Genomic DNA, 16,027 nt, shown 5'->3' with positions numbered 1-16,027 from the left:
ATTTTCAAATAAAATTTTGTTGTCTTATTGAGACGAAATGGTGTCAAAATTTGTGGAAAATGTAATAATTCTGAATATTTAATTGCTGTCTTGTGAAGCTAATTTTCTACTTTTTTCTAATGCCATTACTTTTTGCCTTTGGAAATGTAGAGGTGAAATAGATGATTTATTTTATTCTATTTCGTTAGTAATGCATCTTGGATACACCTCAATGTCCAGAAATGATGAATTTGTTTTGTAAATTAGGGGAAGTAAGGAGAAAATCAATCTGTTAAAAAAATATGTGAATTAGTAGACATTTCACCTGATTATTAGAAATTATGGAGTGCAACCTACTTATTTCGTAAATGATGCATGAAAAACTTAGCCTACTTGAAAAAACTTAACCTTATGAGTTCAATCCTGATATTGAGGGTTTCATTATAATTCCACTTTACATTAGTAGGTGAGACTACATTAGAGTTCAATAATACATTAACCACCTTTTCCCTTTGTTATTGTTTTATATGCACGATTTCCGCTAATTTATCTAAGAACATACAACTTTGACAATTGATGAGCATGTGTCTTTTAAGGGTTTTTATTGACTAGATGTTTTAATGATACAATGATTGGTCAGAGAGAGGTTTTACTCAAAAAGGCTTAATTTTATGGGTAACTATTTTTAGCACTGTAGAATCGTGTCATGTTTGTATTATGTTTGATTATGTTTGTAGAATTTTTTCATCATTGCTGCTGAATTTTGTCATATTATATAAACTAACAGCATAAGGGATTGTTAGCCCTGTAAATGGTCATACAGATTCTGATATTGACGTGAGGAGCAGCTGAAAGTAGCTTTGCATTTTACTAGTTGGATTACTTTTGTCCATTGAGTGAGTAATTGTAAGGAAAGTTAGTCAAACCAGAATCATTCTTGCTTTGGGTCATGCATGGATAAATGCTAAAACTACAATATTCCTTTATGCAAAATGAAGATTCACTCGGTTAAATATATTCGATTAAATTAAAAATTAATCAAGTTAACAATTCATGTTAGTACTAGGCAATGGAATTCTTCCTATGAAATAGGTCTACCCAAACTGCTACTAGATTCTGTTTCAACTCCAAACAAAAATAAATAGTAGGTAAGCTGCTTTTCCTTTCCAGTGGCCCCTATATGCATGTGTTACATACTTATTTCGTTAGTATTCAGTGTTGTGTGTCTATGTTTTAGCTTGTTTTTTTCCAATGTTTTGATCAAGTTTACAACTTGTATTCTTAAGCTTTTTGATGTGTTGGCCACTTTTACTGTGATAGTTGTTTTAAGTCATAACTATCCAAAGCTATTGCCTCTGAAAACATATTTGCCAGTTGAATAAATCTAACTTTGATCATTAACATCTATAAAAATTTTTGGAGGTCTTGAGATGTAAATGTGTGTGTTCTTAAAATAAACTGTAAGATGTTGACTAAAGTTGTTCCAATTTTGTGAGGTTAAGTCTTAAGGCCATTAAACTATCTCAAAAATTTATTCACGGTTTTTGTGAAATAAGGGTCTTAGGATGGGGTCTTGGCATGGTTTTTTTCTGAATAATTTTGCATACATTGTACTTGTACAATGCTCAAAATGTGTAGTCACATTTAGAATGTAATTAATGGCTTATTTATGGCATAAATGGGCGTTTTAATTTTTCCCAATTCCAGTTCCTATGAAACAGAAATGTAAAGCCCTTATCAATCTTAAAGGGAGTAGAAATTGGTTTTTGACATGATTAGGTTGTATTGTAGGTATTAAACAATGTCATTAATTTAAGACATGATAAATGAAAACTTTTTCTGGTTAACAATGATGAATGATTTTTGAGTTTTAATTTCTAATATGATCATGAAACCCTTTGTTTAATCCAAATTTGAGGTGAAACATAGAAAAAACCATTCAGGACTGTAGAAGTAAGTTATTCATATTGTCAATACAACATATTTCAATTGTAAATATGACAATATGGCAGCAAAAAAATTACATCGGCTTAGCTTATTTGCACCGGGAGAAAATTCAATGTTTTAAATGCTGCAGATAATTTTATTGAACAACTGTTTACCTAAAAAAAAGAAAGCATAATGGTCATATGTCATCTCAAGCTCCGAATGAACTCAATATTTTGTGTATGTATTAGCTGAAGTTAAAAATGTGTCCAATAGTTCACAGAATAATTATCTACAGAACAGGGATATTACCAACAATCACAACATAACAAGATAGCCTTTAATGACCACAAGCTTATCAGATGTAGAATATGCAGAGGAAAAACATGTAACTCAACTGATCAACTCAAATGCTAAATAAAATGCTTTTCAAGTTTCACCTTGATCCATTCCTCGGATTCCCTTTAGACTCTACTGTTAATTGTTTTTTCTCTCTCCATTATATTGCTTAGCTTGTTAACAGCACAAAGTAGCTACTGCAATGGTCAATGTTTTGTGTTCATAGTGTGATATCAGTATCATCACACGAAACAATATGCTATACATTCTTAGATCAAAATTATCTCTTTGGGTGAAAGGATATATTTTTAAACTAATGTTATATCAAACTAATGAGCTAATTTTCTCTGCACACAAAAATAGTGCTAAATTCTTCATTCCCTCCATGGGGAAAAATTACTTCTGTTAAATTCGAAGATTCATGCTCAACATTTTGGATGGGAACAAAATTGTACCAAACGAAATAAATTCACCTTTTCAATATTAATAGATGTATGTTATTGTATTTTGTTATTATGTCTGTGTTATCATTTATGAAATTGTACTGTCAGGAAGATGAGACTGCATAAAGACCATGGTCAGCAAATGTAGAAAATGGCAAAGGTATTTAATTTTGAACTCATGTTCACACAAAGAGCTGATGATAAATTTGTCATTAATTGTTTATGTACGTATTTTTATTATTTTAATAATTTAGGGTTGGGTGTTACTTCATGTTGCTATTTCCTATGCTACATTAGCTATTTTTATGAGAATTAAGAGTATTTAAAGATTTTGCAGTATTCAAGAAGTGCCGCATTGTGTTTAATTTTAAATTTACCTAATATTCTGTATTTAAAAATGTTTTTGGAGAAAATGTCTTAATGCCCAAATAAATTTAATTTATTAATTTTAAGACAATTTGTATGTTTTGCTTGAAGGGTTCTTTTTGAGAAATTTTTATTTCCATTTGAACAACATGAGTTGCAGAATTTTTTCACTTTGGTATCTCCAATTTTAACATTCTGCAAATGAGTGTTTAAAACAATTTTTGAAGCTTTCGCTTGGATTTTTATGTTGATGTATGACAGGTTTTGTTTTTAGTATCTGTGCTAAATTTATTTACGCACGGGATGATTCATATTTATTATTTTATCAGAATGTAATATCAAACTATCAACTATTCTGTGCATATCTGATTTCAGCTTACGAAAGCCCAGCTCTAGCAATGCACCTATTAGTCCCAAACGAACGCTAGCCAATGAAATTATAGTTCCTAACGCTAAAAATGCATCTATGGCATGGCGCCAACAAGCACAACGAGAAAACGTTCCCCCGGGTCATAAGTCATTGAGCGAGTGGAAAGAATCAGTCTCCACAATGGACCATGTCTCAAGCCAGGAAGCATACATGGGCAAGCAAGGAAGCAGGAGGGAATCAGTTGGAGCTTTAGATTCATTTCTTGGCACAAGTGATGCTCAGGTCCTGGAGCGTGCTAATCAGATAGTGATGTATGTATTACAAGAAGTTTTTTATATGGTGGTGGTGGCTGCAGTTGCATGTGTTAATGCGGGAAATGCGGTTGTCTTTGTCAGTGGCATTTACTCAGTGGCAGTATTTGCTCAGGACGTTGGCTTTGGCATTTTATATTGGTGTCTCGGTTTTTTTTAGGCTTTTAATGTTTAATCAAGACTTTGGTGAAGTTTCATCCAAAAAAATTAGGTTTCTCATCTTCCACTGTCAATGGAGGGTCTAAAATTGGGATAATTCTTTTATGCACTACTTGAGTAATAAGGTGATAAATGTAACCAGCTCGTTTGTCTGTCGTTAAGTATTTTTAATATACTTGAAAGCATCTTTGAAGGTAGTACATATGTGCTTTTGTAATGTCCTTCTGCATGTCTATTTATTGTCTGCTCAATGTGAGTCTCTCTCTTAATGTGCCAATGTGTTTTCTGTGCTTAGATTCTGTAGTATAGGTGTTGAATGCTTAATGTTTGTGGTCTGTAGTGTTTAAAGATTTGGAAGTTGGTTGCATAAGTTTTGTGGATTATTATTTATTTCTTTCTGATATGAGTCTGCTGTTATTTACTGCCAGTTAAGGCATTATATTTTGTTTATTTTGTTGCTATTAACTTTCAAGCGATTCTAGAAAAATGTTTCATTTTTGCATATCTTTTTCAGGAAAAATAAATCATTTCGACCAAGGGAAAGGGGCAAGAAAGGACTTAAGAATTTGGAAGTTGTTAAAACACTGGCTGGGAGAACTCAAAGTTATGGTAGCAGTCAGTTGAAGGGTGTTGGAGCTCGCAAACAGCCCTTGACTGTAACTGCGCAATTTCAACAATCGCTTCATAGCTTGATGGATACATTGAACCAAGCCAATCCATTTTTCATTCGTTGCATCAAAAGCAATAGTGATAAGGTAAATAATAGTTTGTCACATTACAAAGTGTATCTGGTATTGAGGAAATAAATTGTTATTTAAATTAATGTAGAATGTTGCCATTACAGCAGTTTGTTGTTAATATTCAAAGGTCAAATTGCTTAAATTTACATGCGTCATTTGACAAAGAGTAACATTAAAAAATGTCATGTTGTGTACGTATGTTATGTGTACTGCTGTTGATTCATTGCAGAAGAAATACTTGGAAGATTTTTTCATTATCATAATAATAGATTTATGTAAAATCACCTTTCTAATTAATTTTTCTTTATGTATCCTCTGCTAATGTTGAAAACTAATGATATTTTTCAGATTCCTAATAAATTTGATGATGATACAGTGCAAAGACAGTTACGGTACACTGGTATGTTGGAGACAGTTCGCATACGGCAAGCAGGGTATAATGTACGCTTAACATATGAGGAGTTTATTCAGCTGTACCGCATATTGTTGCCAAAAGGATTATTGAGGTATTAGAGGCATTTTATTTATTTATTTTGTATACCATTTTATTTATTCATTGAAGTGCTTATAATGCCCCACTAGTGGTCAGTGTCTAATTGAATTCCTTTTCTTCACAGTTCTCAGTATGATGTGCGAAATTTTCTGCTCACTTTGAATCTAAACCGTGATAATTATCAACTTGGGATGTCCAAAATATTTTTAAGGGAATCTGAGAAAGTGAAACTAGATTATAGACTTCATCAGCAGATAATGGCCAGTATCATTAACATTCAGAGATGGTTCCGTGCTGTTTTAGAGAGGCGACACTTCCTTCGCATTCGTAAATCGGTTATCATTGCACAGGTATGTAATAGCTTTTAAATCTTAGTAGTGTTCCTAAGGCTCTGTCGGAGAGAAAATTGGGGATATATCTTTTTAATTTTTAATAGCATGGTGTAAATGAATGAAATTAGTGTAAAAGCTTAGTTTTTTCACAAGTTATTTCATAATAGTAACAATATATATTCCTGTCAAGTATTTTATCAAAGTATTTGATAAATTATCGGTACATTTGTTTTATTAATCTGTGATATAATCAAATAACTGTAATGTAATGTGATGAGTCCCGGCTAAGGTTTCTGGTTTGAGTGACCTTAAGCCTCACTTGGCTTATGACGTTACAATAAATGCTGCCTCAAAAAAGGAAGCATTTCTGATGAAAATGGTTCATATTCTCTTTAACTGTGATATAGTTGATTAAATTGTGAGCTGTAAAAACAGGAATGTCAATCATATGCATCGTAATAAGCTTCTTTCACGCCTAAGGGGGATGGCTAATATGCAAAGTGACTTATGAGTGGCAATTTTGAAATGGCCATGGGCAATTTCTTAGCATTCAAGAGTAATAAGTAACAATAATGAAGTAAAATTGAGAATTCTTAAAAAAATAATAGGTTAATGTGAAATAGAATTAAAAAATGTATCATCAAGATACCCATGCATTGTCTTCCCTGTTTGAACTCTCTCTGGTAATGTTGTTTATTCTCATGAAAACAATTTGATGCTTCTTTCATTAATCATATTAACATTGCATATTTGTATAAAAAGTTCACAAGGAAACCATTATCCTCCTCAGACTTAGGGGTTGTGCATACTTTCCAACAGCAACACTCTTCAACTTGTGGCTATGACCTGCATGAGCACACTTAAAAGTGTAGATACTCGACTTGGAGTGATATTTCATCTAGGATCCTTGGACATTCCATTTCATGCTAAAATATATTCTGGAAAAGCTCCTCAGTAATGGCAGGCCAATTTCATCTGCATTATAAATCTGATACTATATATCAGCATTAGTAATGCCATATATATCTATGCAAAAATATACTTTCACTGGGAAGAAGTGAAACTCTGGCATCCAAACTCACTTACAATGGTTAAAGTTGTGGCCAAGTGAATGCATTTACTAACCGAATTTCAATATTGATAATGGTAATACCTTCTATGATCTTTTTCAAAGTGGCAAGATCTGTTGAAAAGGGGGAGGGACATTTCTACCTTCATTTGTATGTAGTTTATTGAAGTGAAAGTAAAGATACTACCTTGATCAAAAAGTTCCCGGAATAACCACCGTGTGGCGCTCCCATCGTTCCGATTTGAGTTCTGTTTTTTTTGTTAAATTGGTACATCTGTTGTTGATATTCCCTTTAAATCTTAGTGTCATAACTTGACATTTGCAAAAGTTACGGTCGGTTTTCGGTATGTCCATCAGTGCTTCCTGCGATTTTTCCATTACTTCCTCTCGGCTGCTAAAACGCGTTCCCCGTAATGGTTTTTTAACTCGATTGAACAGAAAGAAGTCACAGGGAGCCAAATCAGGTGAATTCGGTGGCTGTTGGATGGTATTTGTTGCATTTTTCGTCAAAAAATTACGAATAATGATAGCACTGTGCGACGGTGCGTTATCATGGTGCAAAATCTACGAGTTTTCTGCCCACATTTCTGGTCTCTTTCGGCGAATTGCTTCACGCAAACGTCTCATAACGCCCAAATAATACTCTTTGTTTACTGTCTGGCCTTCTGGCAAAAATTCATGATGCACTACACCGTTGTAATCCATGAAAACCGTCAGCATTGCCTTCTTTTTTGACTGAAAACGACGTGGTTTTTTTGGTCTCGGCTCATTTGGTGAACGCCATTCACTTGCCTGATGTCTGGATTGCGTGTCGTACTCATAAACCCACGTCTCGTCTCCAGTAATGATCCTTTTGATGAATGTGGGATCGGATTCATCCTCGCAAATCATGTCTTTTGCGACGTCAACACGGTCTCTTTTTTGCATGAAATTGAGGTCTTTTGGCACCAACTTTGCTGCTACACGACGGAAACCCAAATCATTAACCACAATGTCTTGGGCGGATCCATAGGCAATGTTCAAGTCCTCCGCTATTTCTCTGATGGTTAATTTGCGGTTATTGACCAACATTTCTTTTACTTTATCAATTTTTTCACCGACTTTCGATGTCGATGGTCTGCCACTGCGTTCATCATCTTCGATTGACTCACGACCACTTCTGAACCGCTCGTGCCACTGGTAAACGACCGTTTTTTTTAGAGAATCGTTGCCGAAACACTTTTCCAACATTTCCAACGTCCGTGCGCCACTAAATCCATTTTTTACGCAAAATTTAATACAAGTTCGTTGTTGCAAATTTAAATCCATTTCTGCAATTGTAAAAAATCGCCAACACACACAGAGATAGATGTACTCTTGGCTACGTAACTTTTGCAAATGTCAAGTTATGACACTAAGATTTAAAGGGAATATCAACAACAGATGTACCAATTTAACAAAAAAAACAGAACTCAAATCGGAACGATGGGAGCGCCACACGGTGGTTATTCCGGGAACTTTTTGTTCAAGGTAGTAAGTAAATTATTGTTCCATTTTAAAGTAGAACATGCTACTAAACTCCTTCTGATTGGTTTGCTCTATGCATTTAAATGCATTTTATACATTAGTTTATATTTCCATTAGAATTCTAAAATAGGCCAGTTTCCTGTGAGGTTGGAGTGAGTATTAGTATCATGTAAAAAAATTTGGACTGGCAATTCTCACAGAATTAGAAGCTAATAAAGAAATAGAATCGTCAGATGATAGCCTGACCCTGGTTTGAGTGTATAAAACCCTCGAACTAATTGGAAGGTTAATATTTGAACAGGGAACAAGCATAGTCAGAGCCTGATATAAATGAACTTCTAGCTTTAAATGAAAGGCACAAGATGTTTGAACAATAAAAAGTGATTATAATTTCCAGTTTTACCTTATTTTACTACTGCAATGAAATTGCCTGTATTGATACAAGCCGTGACTGAACTTCATCGCTAAAGTAGCCTCCAGTCTGACTGAAGTTATGGGGTGATAATAATCTTTTTGAGTTTAATAATATAGGCATACTTTGTCATGATCATTTCTACTTGAAAAATGTATGCAATTATGCCCTGGGTTTCTGTGAGCATAAATTTTCATTTGTTAGATTTCAATCCTAAAATCAAGAGGACAACCATTGTATAAAGCAAGAAGGCATGGATTGCCACTCCCTATACACTTAATTGGAAATTTTGTGAAATGTAAGGAAATATTTCCAAGATATTCATCTCACTAATTGCCCACATCTTTCATCATCCACCAGATTTTCTTTATCATGTCATCAATCTTGTGATAGATGTTGATCTAGGTTGCTGAACCATTGATCAGAATGTTTAATTTTCAATATCTCTTGCATTTATTTATTTTTAATTTTTATTATTATTTATGGTGTCTTCATTTTCATTTGAATATTACAGTCATTCTGGAAAATGGTCCTTGCACAGCGTCAGTTGATGCAACTGAAGATCAGGCACACTGCTGCCATTATTATTCAAAAAATATGGCGTGGTTACAAAGTACGCTCTTGGTACAATAATTTATGCAATAGTGTAGTGAGATTCCAGGCTAATGTGAGAGGAAACTTTGCTCGTGAGAGGTTCAAGGCAAAGTTGGAGGAGTTGAAGCGGAGACAGGGTCACAGGAAACAGGTGAGTTTGAATTATTCTTAATTCTTTTATACCGACTTTTCTAAATGAAGGATGTAGAGAGGTGGTATTCTTGTCATATTTGGTCTACAGGAGAAATCATGATATCATATCAGGTCCAGGAAATTATTTTATCTTTAATGATTTTTACAAGGCAGTATTTATAGAAATTTGTCTCAATGTATCAGTTGCACTTAAAGTGATGAGGGCAGATTTGCTTACAGAAAATCCTTTCAAATCAGATTCCAAATCATAATGAGGAAAATAAAGAAATAATCTGGAATGGGGAATAAGGAAATTAGTGTACACTTAGGATTGTGATGGTGGTGGCTAACGTATTGGCATCACAATCAGAACCCAGGGTTCAAATCCTGGAGGCAGCAGGTATTTTACAGTGGTATCCTGATTCCTCCTTGAGGTGCTTTGTGGAGAGCACTTTTAGTGAGTATGCTGTCTATTGAATGGGATGTTTAACTACTACGGACCCCTTGGCACCTTTCGTTAAGAGTAGGCTAGTGCCGATGCTGGGTTTCTCTCCACCCTTCCTCCTATCCCATCCATCCCTAATGGTGCAAATGACCTTAGCTGTCGGTCACCTCCCCTAAAACTGCTACTACAAGTGTACTCTTTGTTCACAGATAAGAGCTTTGTTAATTTCACATAAATCTTTAATACTAGACCTAGGTTTTGTAGCTGTGCAACATCTTCAGGTGTGTCTCAGAAAATTATCCTCAAGTATATGAACTCAGTTTTTCAAAAACTAATGAGAAAATGCTAGGCATTGTTGGCAAAGAGAGAGGATTATTGGAAGAAATCCACCAGTGGCAAAAATGAAGATTAGAGAGCATTTTGAATTGGCAATGGGATGTTGTAGACTGTGGTAGAGGGTAGAAATTTGGGCATGCAAGTTAAGGGAAGAGAAAGATTAAGCATGATGGAGGGATGAAGAAAGGGAGGAAGTATGCTGAATTGAAGAACAGTTTCATGTAGTATGGGGTGTCAGGTTGTGTATTTTTGGATGGACTTCGAAAGTGTAGCAATGATTGGTCTGTTTCAGCCTACCTTAAATGGTGGCATACCAATAATAATTATATGAATGTCATTAAGAAACTCAACCAAAAACTCTTAACAATCAACAATGCAAAAAACTAAATTTTTAACAAATAGTTACCTACACATTCCGTGAACCCAGTTATCTTTGACTTTGATACAAATAAGATGGGAATGTATCAATTTCTGTATTATGTTTTGCCTAATATGCATGAATTTAAACAAGCTAGCTAAAAATGTTGACTACTATTCCAGGATAGTAGTAAACATTTTTAGTTAGCTTGTTTAAATTCATGCATATTAGGCAATGCATAATACAGAAATTGATACATTCCCATCTTATGCAAAATCCAGTATACTGGATGATTAGGAATAGTCCTGGTGTACTAAATGTGCCAATCATACCATAATCATTAACTTGTGATCCTAGTGAATTTTGTAAACTGGCAAAATGGAAAAAATTGTATTCTTTTCTAATATCAAGATGAGTGCTCTCAAATTCTCATTATGATGTACATCACAAACGTCTGTAATATATCACATATAATAAATCACAGTCTCACATAAATCACATTACTGTCTTGGATTTCTGAGTATAATACTTAAGCAAAAATGAAATAAGTTAAATGTGAGTGGATTGAAAGTTTTGTGGATAGCAGAACCAATTATTTATTTGAAGAATAATTGTAATTTCAAAGCCAATCGTATTTTCTATATTTGAACTAATTGACTTAACTGGATTTTTTCAGGTATTGCAAGCTAGGAAAAATGTATCTGCTCTGCAAAAGGAAATTGATACTCATTCTGCACAAAGCACTGATGAAGCTTTTATGTCAAAGGAATCAAGTCAGGAGGAGCTGGATGAGCACATCTCTGCTGACAAAGATGATTCAGAAGGGTTAGTAATTTGCTAATTATTATCTTTTCTGCTAGAATTAGGTCATTATAATTAAAATAAATCATGAAATCAGTGTTATGATTGTATTGCTGCCTGAAATTTCCTGTCACTAAGGTTTCTTTTGTCTTCATTATCTTGTATGTATTATATTTCTCATCTGGGATCTTTCTCAATCATTGTATCCAGTAATTTTTCCTTTTCCTGTTGTCCTCAGAAAATTAATTCACTTCTGCTTACTTCTTGGCTTCAAACTTATCCTTCTTTACATCAAATAAAATAATATTCCTGTGTTCCTGCCCCATAAACTTATTTCCCAACAAGCCATGAAACTCATTTGGTGTGGAACAATGTCTACCTTATATAGTTTGTTCTCTGTGGAACAATGTCTACCTTATATAGTTTGTTCTCCTTTTTGTTCTCTCTCTGTTTTGTTTGTTCTCTTTTGTATAGTCTCTCTTGTTTGTTCTCTTGTTTGTTCTTTTTTTCTTGGTGCCGAAGAGAAATGCCCAACATGCTAAATTTTTATGATTTTGTAAAAATGCAAATTATTTCTGAATTTGGTGTGTGTGTGTCAAAGTAGACATAGTGAAGCATCATGAAATCAAGTGTCACTCCATCATGAAACTAACTGTGTTTACTGCTAGAATTAATTTTTTTTTCAACAAAATAGGACTATGAAGCACTGTAAATAGTCTTAGCAGGGAGTTTCAGGTGTGGGAAACTACGTAGGTTGTTAATTAAGTCCTTAGGACAAAATAGAAAAACAAATAATTTTGGGTGATTTTTTTAAATAAACTCTCCTTTAAGCTCAATGAACTTTTCCTAGCGCTACTCCAACTTCTTCAAGTCATCCATAAAAATAAGATTTTGGAAGGTCCTCAAAATAAGCATGTGTGTTGGCAATGAGCTTATCATATGACGTGAGTCATTTTCTGAATCATCATATCCCAGTGGCCTCAACTATTTCACAAACTTTGATGCATTGATTTCTCAAAACCATCTGGTTGACATTGACAATAATTTCCGAGGAAGTCACTCCCACTAGGAATCCCAAGCAATTTTCTTCATATCTTATTTATTTTATTGAATTTCAGGAGCAGTGGAATTCAGGAGGATAGTGAAGCTGAAATTCCCCATAGAGATTCTGTATCCTATAATCACCAGTCCAGCATTAATGTCAAAATCATGCCTAGCAAGGTTAATAAAAATCCATCACCCAAACCGAAAAAACTGCTGTCTGGTGAAGAAACAACCTACAGCCCTCATGATAAAACATGGGCCAGGTATGTGAGATAATATTTCATTTGGTAGCTATTTTAAATCTTATGATGGAACTTTTTTATCTGACTTTTGCAGTAAAATACATTTTTATGGGAATATATTTACATTAAATAGGCTTAATGATATAATATATTTCTATTAATAATTGGACCTTCCATGCTACCTAGGTAGGAATTAAAAGTTTCATATGATAAATAATGGTTTTCGCGAGAGTGCATGTTCATTCTTGTGGAAGAATACTCTTGAAACAAAAATTAAAATATGCTAAAAATAGTGTGAGATATATATAGGTTATATAATTTTTTAGATACATTTTATATTATAGTTTAGTGCTTAGTTTTGTATTGACTATCCAATGAATGGCAACATAGACAAAGTTTTCACCTTTCCTGAATTCAGGCGCACCAGGAATTTCTTGAAGACTTTAGGAAAACGTGAGACTGCAGAAACATGCAAAAAGTTAAATGGAGGTCATTTCATCCCTATCATTCTTTTTGCCTCATACTTTCCCCAATATTTTTACTCAGTCCTTTAATTCATTTTAGGTAATGTCCTTAGTGATAAAGGCTTCTGAATGATCTCTTACTCTTAGTAACTCCTATAGTTCACTTCCTTTTGTTTGCCCTTGTCATTTCTTACTTTATTTCTTGGTGACAGCTGCCTTCATGAAGTATAGAAATCCTACTCCTTTCCTTTTACCCAGCTTACCCAGTGTTCTCCTTTCTATTATGGCCCTCAATATTTCCACCTACCTTTCAATATTTCCTCCACCTGATTTTTCTGATATTCCCTGCAACTTCCTCTTGTTGCCCACTGTATTGAAAACCTTACAAAAAATGCCTACTGTTTAATGATCATTGTCTTACCTCAAGGGCCAGATCTTTCATCCATGAGCCATTATGTTCCATATAAAAGTTTTTATTTTTCTTTTCTCCACATCTTTTAAATGGTTTACCTGTCATCAATTCTCTTCTTTCAGCCATCCAATGAGGCTCTTAAATCAATTGAAATTCATTAACTTCATTTTAACTCTCTTAAGATTTGTAGTCTTGAGTGACAGCTGGTATAGCCTCCACTAGCTGAAGTATGCTGAAATAATCGAAGATTTTACCATTGAAACACGTATTCAGTGTAGCATTCTGAATCTAATGTTTTGTTTGTATAAGGTTCATGAAATTAGCGATTCCATGATAGTTAAAATTTACATTAAAATTAACATAAAAAACGGTTTGCACAATAATGAACCCGAAGGTGGTTCCAGTAGAGTTCACCCAATACTAAGCCCAATGGCATGGGAAATTCATGCATCAGGGTAAGGGGGGACAGTACCTTTCCCTGTGCTGCCTTTGATTTCCTTGGAAGATGTGATACCAGAAAAATCACAGCTTGAGTGTAACTGAGGATGCAATGAGAAGTGTGCCTGGGAATTGAACCAGGGCCCTCCAGTCAGCAGTCCAATGGTCTACCCGTGGACTACCACATCCCATTAAGTCAACAATTATCATTTAATTGTTATGTAAAAATGCAGAATAGGACAACTTCAAAATATCAGTCGACCTTAAATGCCTCTTAACTCCATTTCCCCATTCACTGTCGAAAGGCGAATGTTAAGTTGTAGATTTTTCAGTGTATGGCTGCCCTGGTAATTATGCATGCCCTCAGAGTTATTGTCTCTGCACAGTTCTACATTATTGAAGATCCATTTGTCTTGTGGGTTTGTCCTGGTCTGTACATTGATAATGGGTCACTTTGTGTGTTTTGGATAAGTCAGACCAGAAGGAATTTAAACCTTAAGATTGAGTCAGGATTTCCTAGACGTTAGTATGCATTGCTAAAATGTACAGCAAAGACTGAATCCTTATTAATTAATCAAGACACAAAACTGGATGAATGTTCATTCATTTGACTTTAAATGCTAATATATTGTTTTAATTTATGAAAATGAAGATCCTCATCGCTGGCCAATAAAATTAGTTATGATTACATTACTTAATAATATGCAAACTATGAAAATAATTATTTTTACAGGGTTGGCAAAGTTTCATACAAGTCTGCTGGTAATACTCAGGGGAAAATAAAGAAGAAAGCATCTCCGAAAAGAAGTAAAGAGCCAGGATCTGATCTAATGAGGCTTTCATACAATGAGACAGCTGGTAAGATCTTAGGCAATTTTATTCTCTTGTGGTTACAATAATTTATCATTTATTATCTAGTGGAGTGTTTTTATGTTAAAATTTTAGGCTATACAATTAAGCAATCACTTGATGTCATAAAGTTATACAGAATAGATGCAATGGGTAAATGTTTTAGTGTGATATTTAGAATAAATTGGTTTTCTTGGAGCATCACTATTCATTAACCTAATTTGCTATCAATAACTTTTTATTCCAGATTTGTCAAATGTCAGTGCCTTGCGACTTGATGAAGTAAAGAGTTATGGTAATCCTACTCCCACATCAAAAACATCACTGTATCAAAAGAATTCTGATCCACCAGGAGTTCCTGTCAAAGACACATTTCACAGGGCTAAGCGTCAAATTCAGGCCCTTGTTGGTAAGTACTGTGCACAAGTTTCTGATAGGAAACTATTGTATACATTGTATATCTCTTCTTATTAAATATGCAGGATACCAGATATTATTCATTTGCTGTATACATGCTATGAAGTAATAATGTGATTCTCACAGTATTTGTAGAGTAATTATTCCATGCTTCACAATATTCTGTTGCATACTTAAGTATGTACCAAAATTCATGAAAATATGAATCTTTAAAATGGCTGTAGGCATACACTGGCATTCTCATATTATCTAAAGTCATTCTTGAAGAGATGAAAATCACATCTCATGTTGAAAATTACTTCAGAGCTCTTATTGTTGATTATGATGCAAGTAGAGTGGATAGCTTTTGTAATGGAGAAATACTGGCGTACAACACAATTTTGCTATCCTTCATGTGAAACTACTAATATGTAGACTTGTAATTGTTGTGAATATATCCATCGATTATTCTCTTTGGTTCCCTTTACTCATCATTTGGAAAGGTTTAAATTTATTTATTAAATGTGGGGGATGCAGATCAGTCACCTCTGTTAAAAACCAGTATCATAGTTATCTGTGCTTAAGATGATAAAATGAAGCCAATTTTTTCCATATGCAATTACTTAGAACAAAATTAAATCCTTACGTGTTGTTTCAGTGAAGTTATTAATTGCCAAATGAATGGTCATAAGTATGCCCAGAATAATAAGATTTTAGCAATGGAGAATGAAAAAATTAACCTCAGGAGTTTGGAAATTTAGGATTTGTAGCTATCAAGATGGGGTAGATTTCTGTGATGTTGTAGCATCTAATCCAACAACCCTGACCAGGGATGTGCACTGATTGAATAATAATTATGTGGATCAGAGGTTGTGGGGTGTCCTTGACTATAACAGCATGTCTTAAATGATGAGAATACTAGATCTTACATGTCTACCTGAATTGATTTTTCCGTTGTGATCTGTTAGTCTTTGGTAAAAGCAAATGATATGTTGCATTTTACTGATAAATTTCTGAGTGGAAGAAGTTTTGTGAAAAAATTCCAAATGTTTTTGTAAATTTCAAGTTTTC

General features: G+C 34.1%; 1 protein-coding gene across 4 annotated transcripts in view; it reads left to right on the top strand.

The window, feature by feature from the left end:
• Nucleotides 1-16,027, top strand: part of LOC139695511 (unconventional myosin-IXb-like) — a 53,922-nt gene that overhangs the window by 17,136 nt on the left and 20,759 nt on the right. For 2 of the 4 annotated variants that reach the window (XM_071594311.1, XM_071594310.1), the window contains exons 12-20: nucleotides 3,429-3,734; nucleotides 4,408-4,648; nucleotides 4,982-5,139; nucleotides 5,251-5,476; nucleotides 8,960-9,190; nucleotides 10,987-11,135; nucleotides 12,230-12,418; nucleotides 14,445-14,569; nucleotides 14,808-14,969. In XM_071594311.1, the coding sequence (XP_071450412.1) occupies nucleotides 3,429-3,734; nucleotides 4,408-4,648; nucleotides 4,982-5,139; nucleotides 5,251-5,476; nucleotides 8,960-9,190; nucleotides 10,987-11,135; nucleotides 12,230-12,418; nucleotides 14,445-14,569; nucleotides 14,808-14,969 (1,787 nt within the window). The remainder of the gene's footprint in view (nucleotides 1-3,428; nucleotides 3,735-4,407; nucleotides 4,649-4,981; nucleotides 5,140-5,250; nucleotides 5,477-8,959; nucleotides 9,191-10,986; nucleotides 11,136-12,229; nucleotides 12,419-14,444; nucleotides 14,570-14,807; nucleotides 14,970-16,027) is intronic. The other 2 variants (XM_071594313.1, XM_071594312.1) reach the window with 1 other exon arrangement.

The sequence above is a fragment of the Hetaerina americana genome, unplaced genomic scaffold, assembly GCF_022747635.1.
Source record: "Hetaerina americana unplaced genomic scaffold, ioHetAmer1.1.p SCAF_6, whole genome shotgun sequence".
Taxonomy (NCBI): Eukaryota; Metazoa; Arthropoda; class Insecta; order Odonata; family Calopterygidae; genus Hetaerina; species Hetaerina americana.
This window is presented reverse-complemented; position numbering and strand designations above follow the sequence as displayed.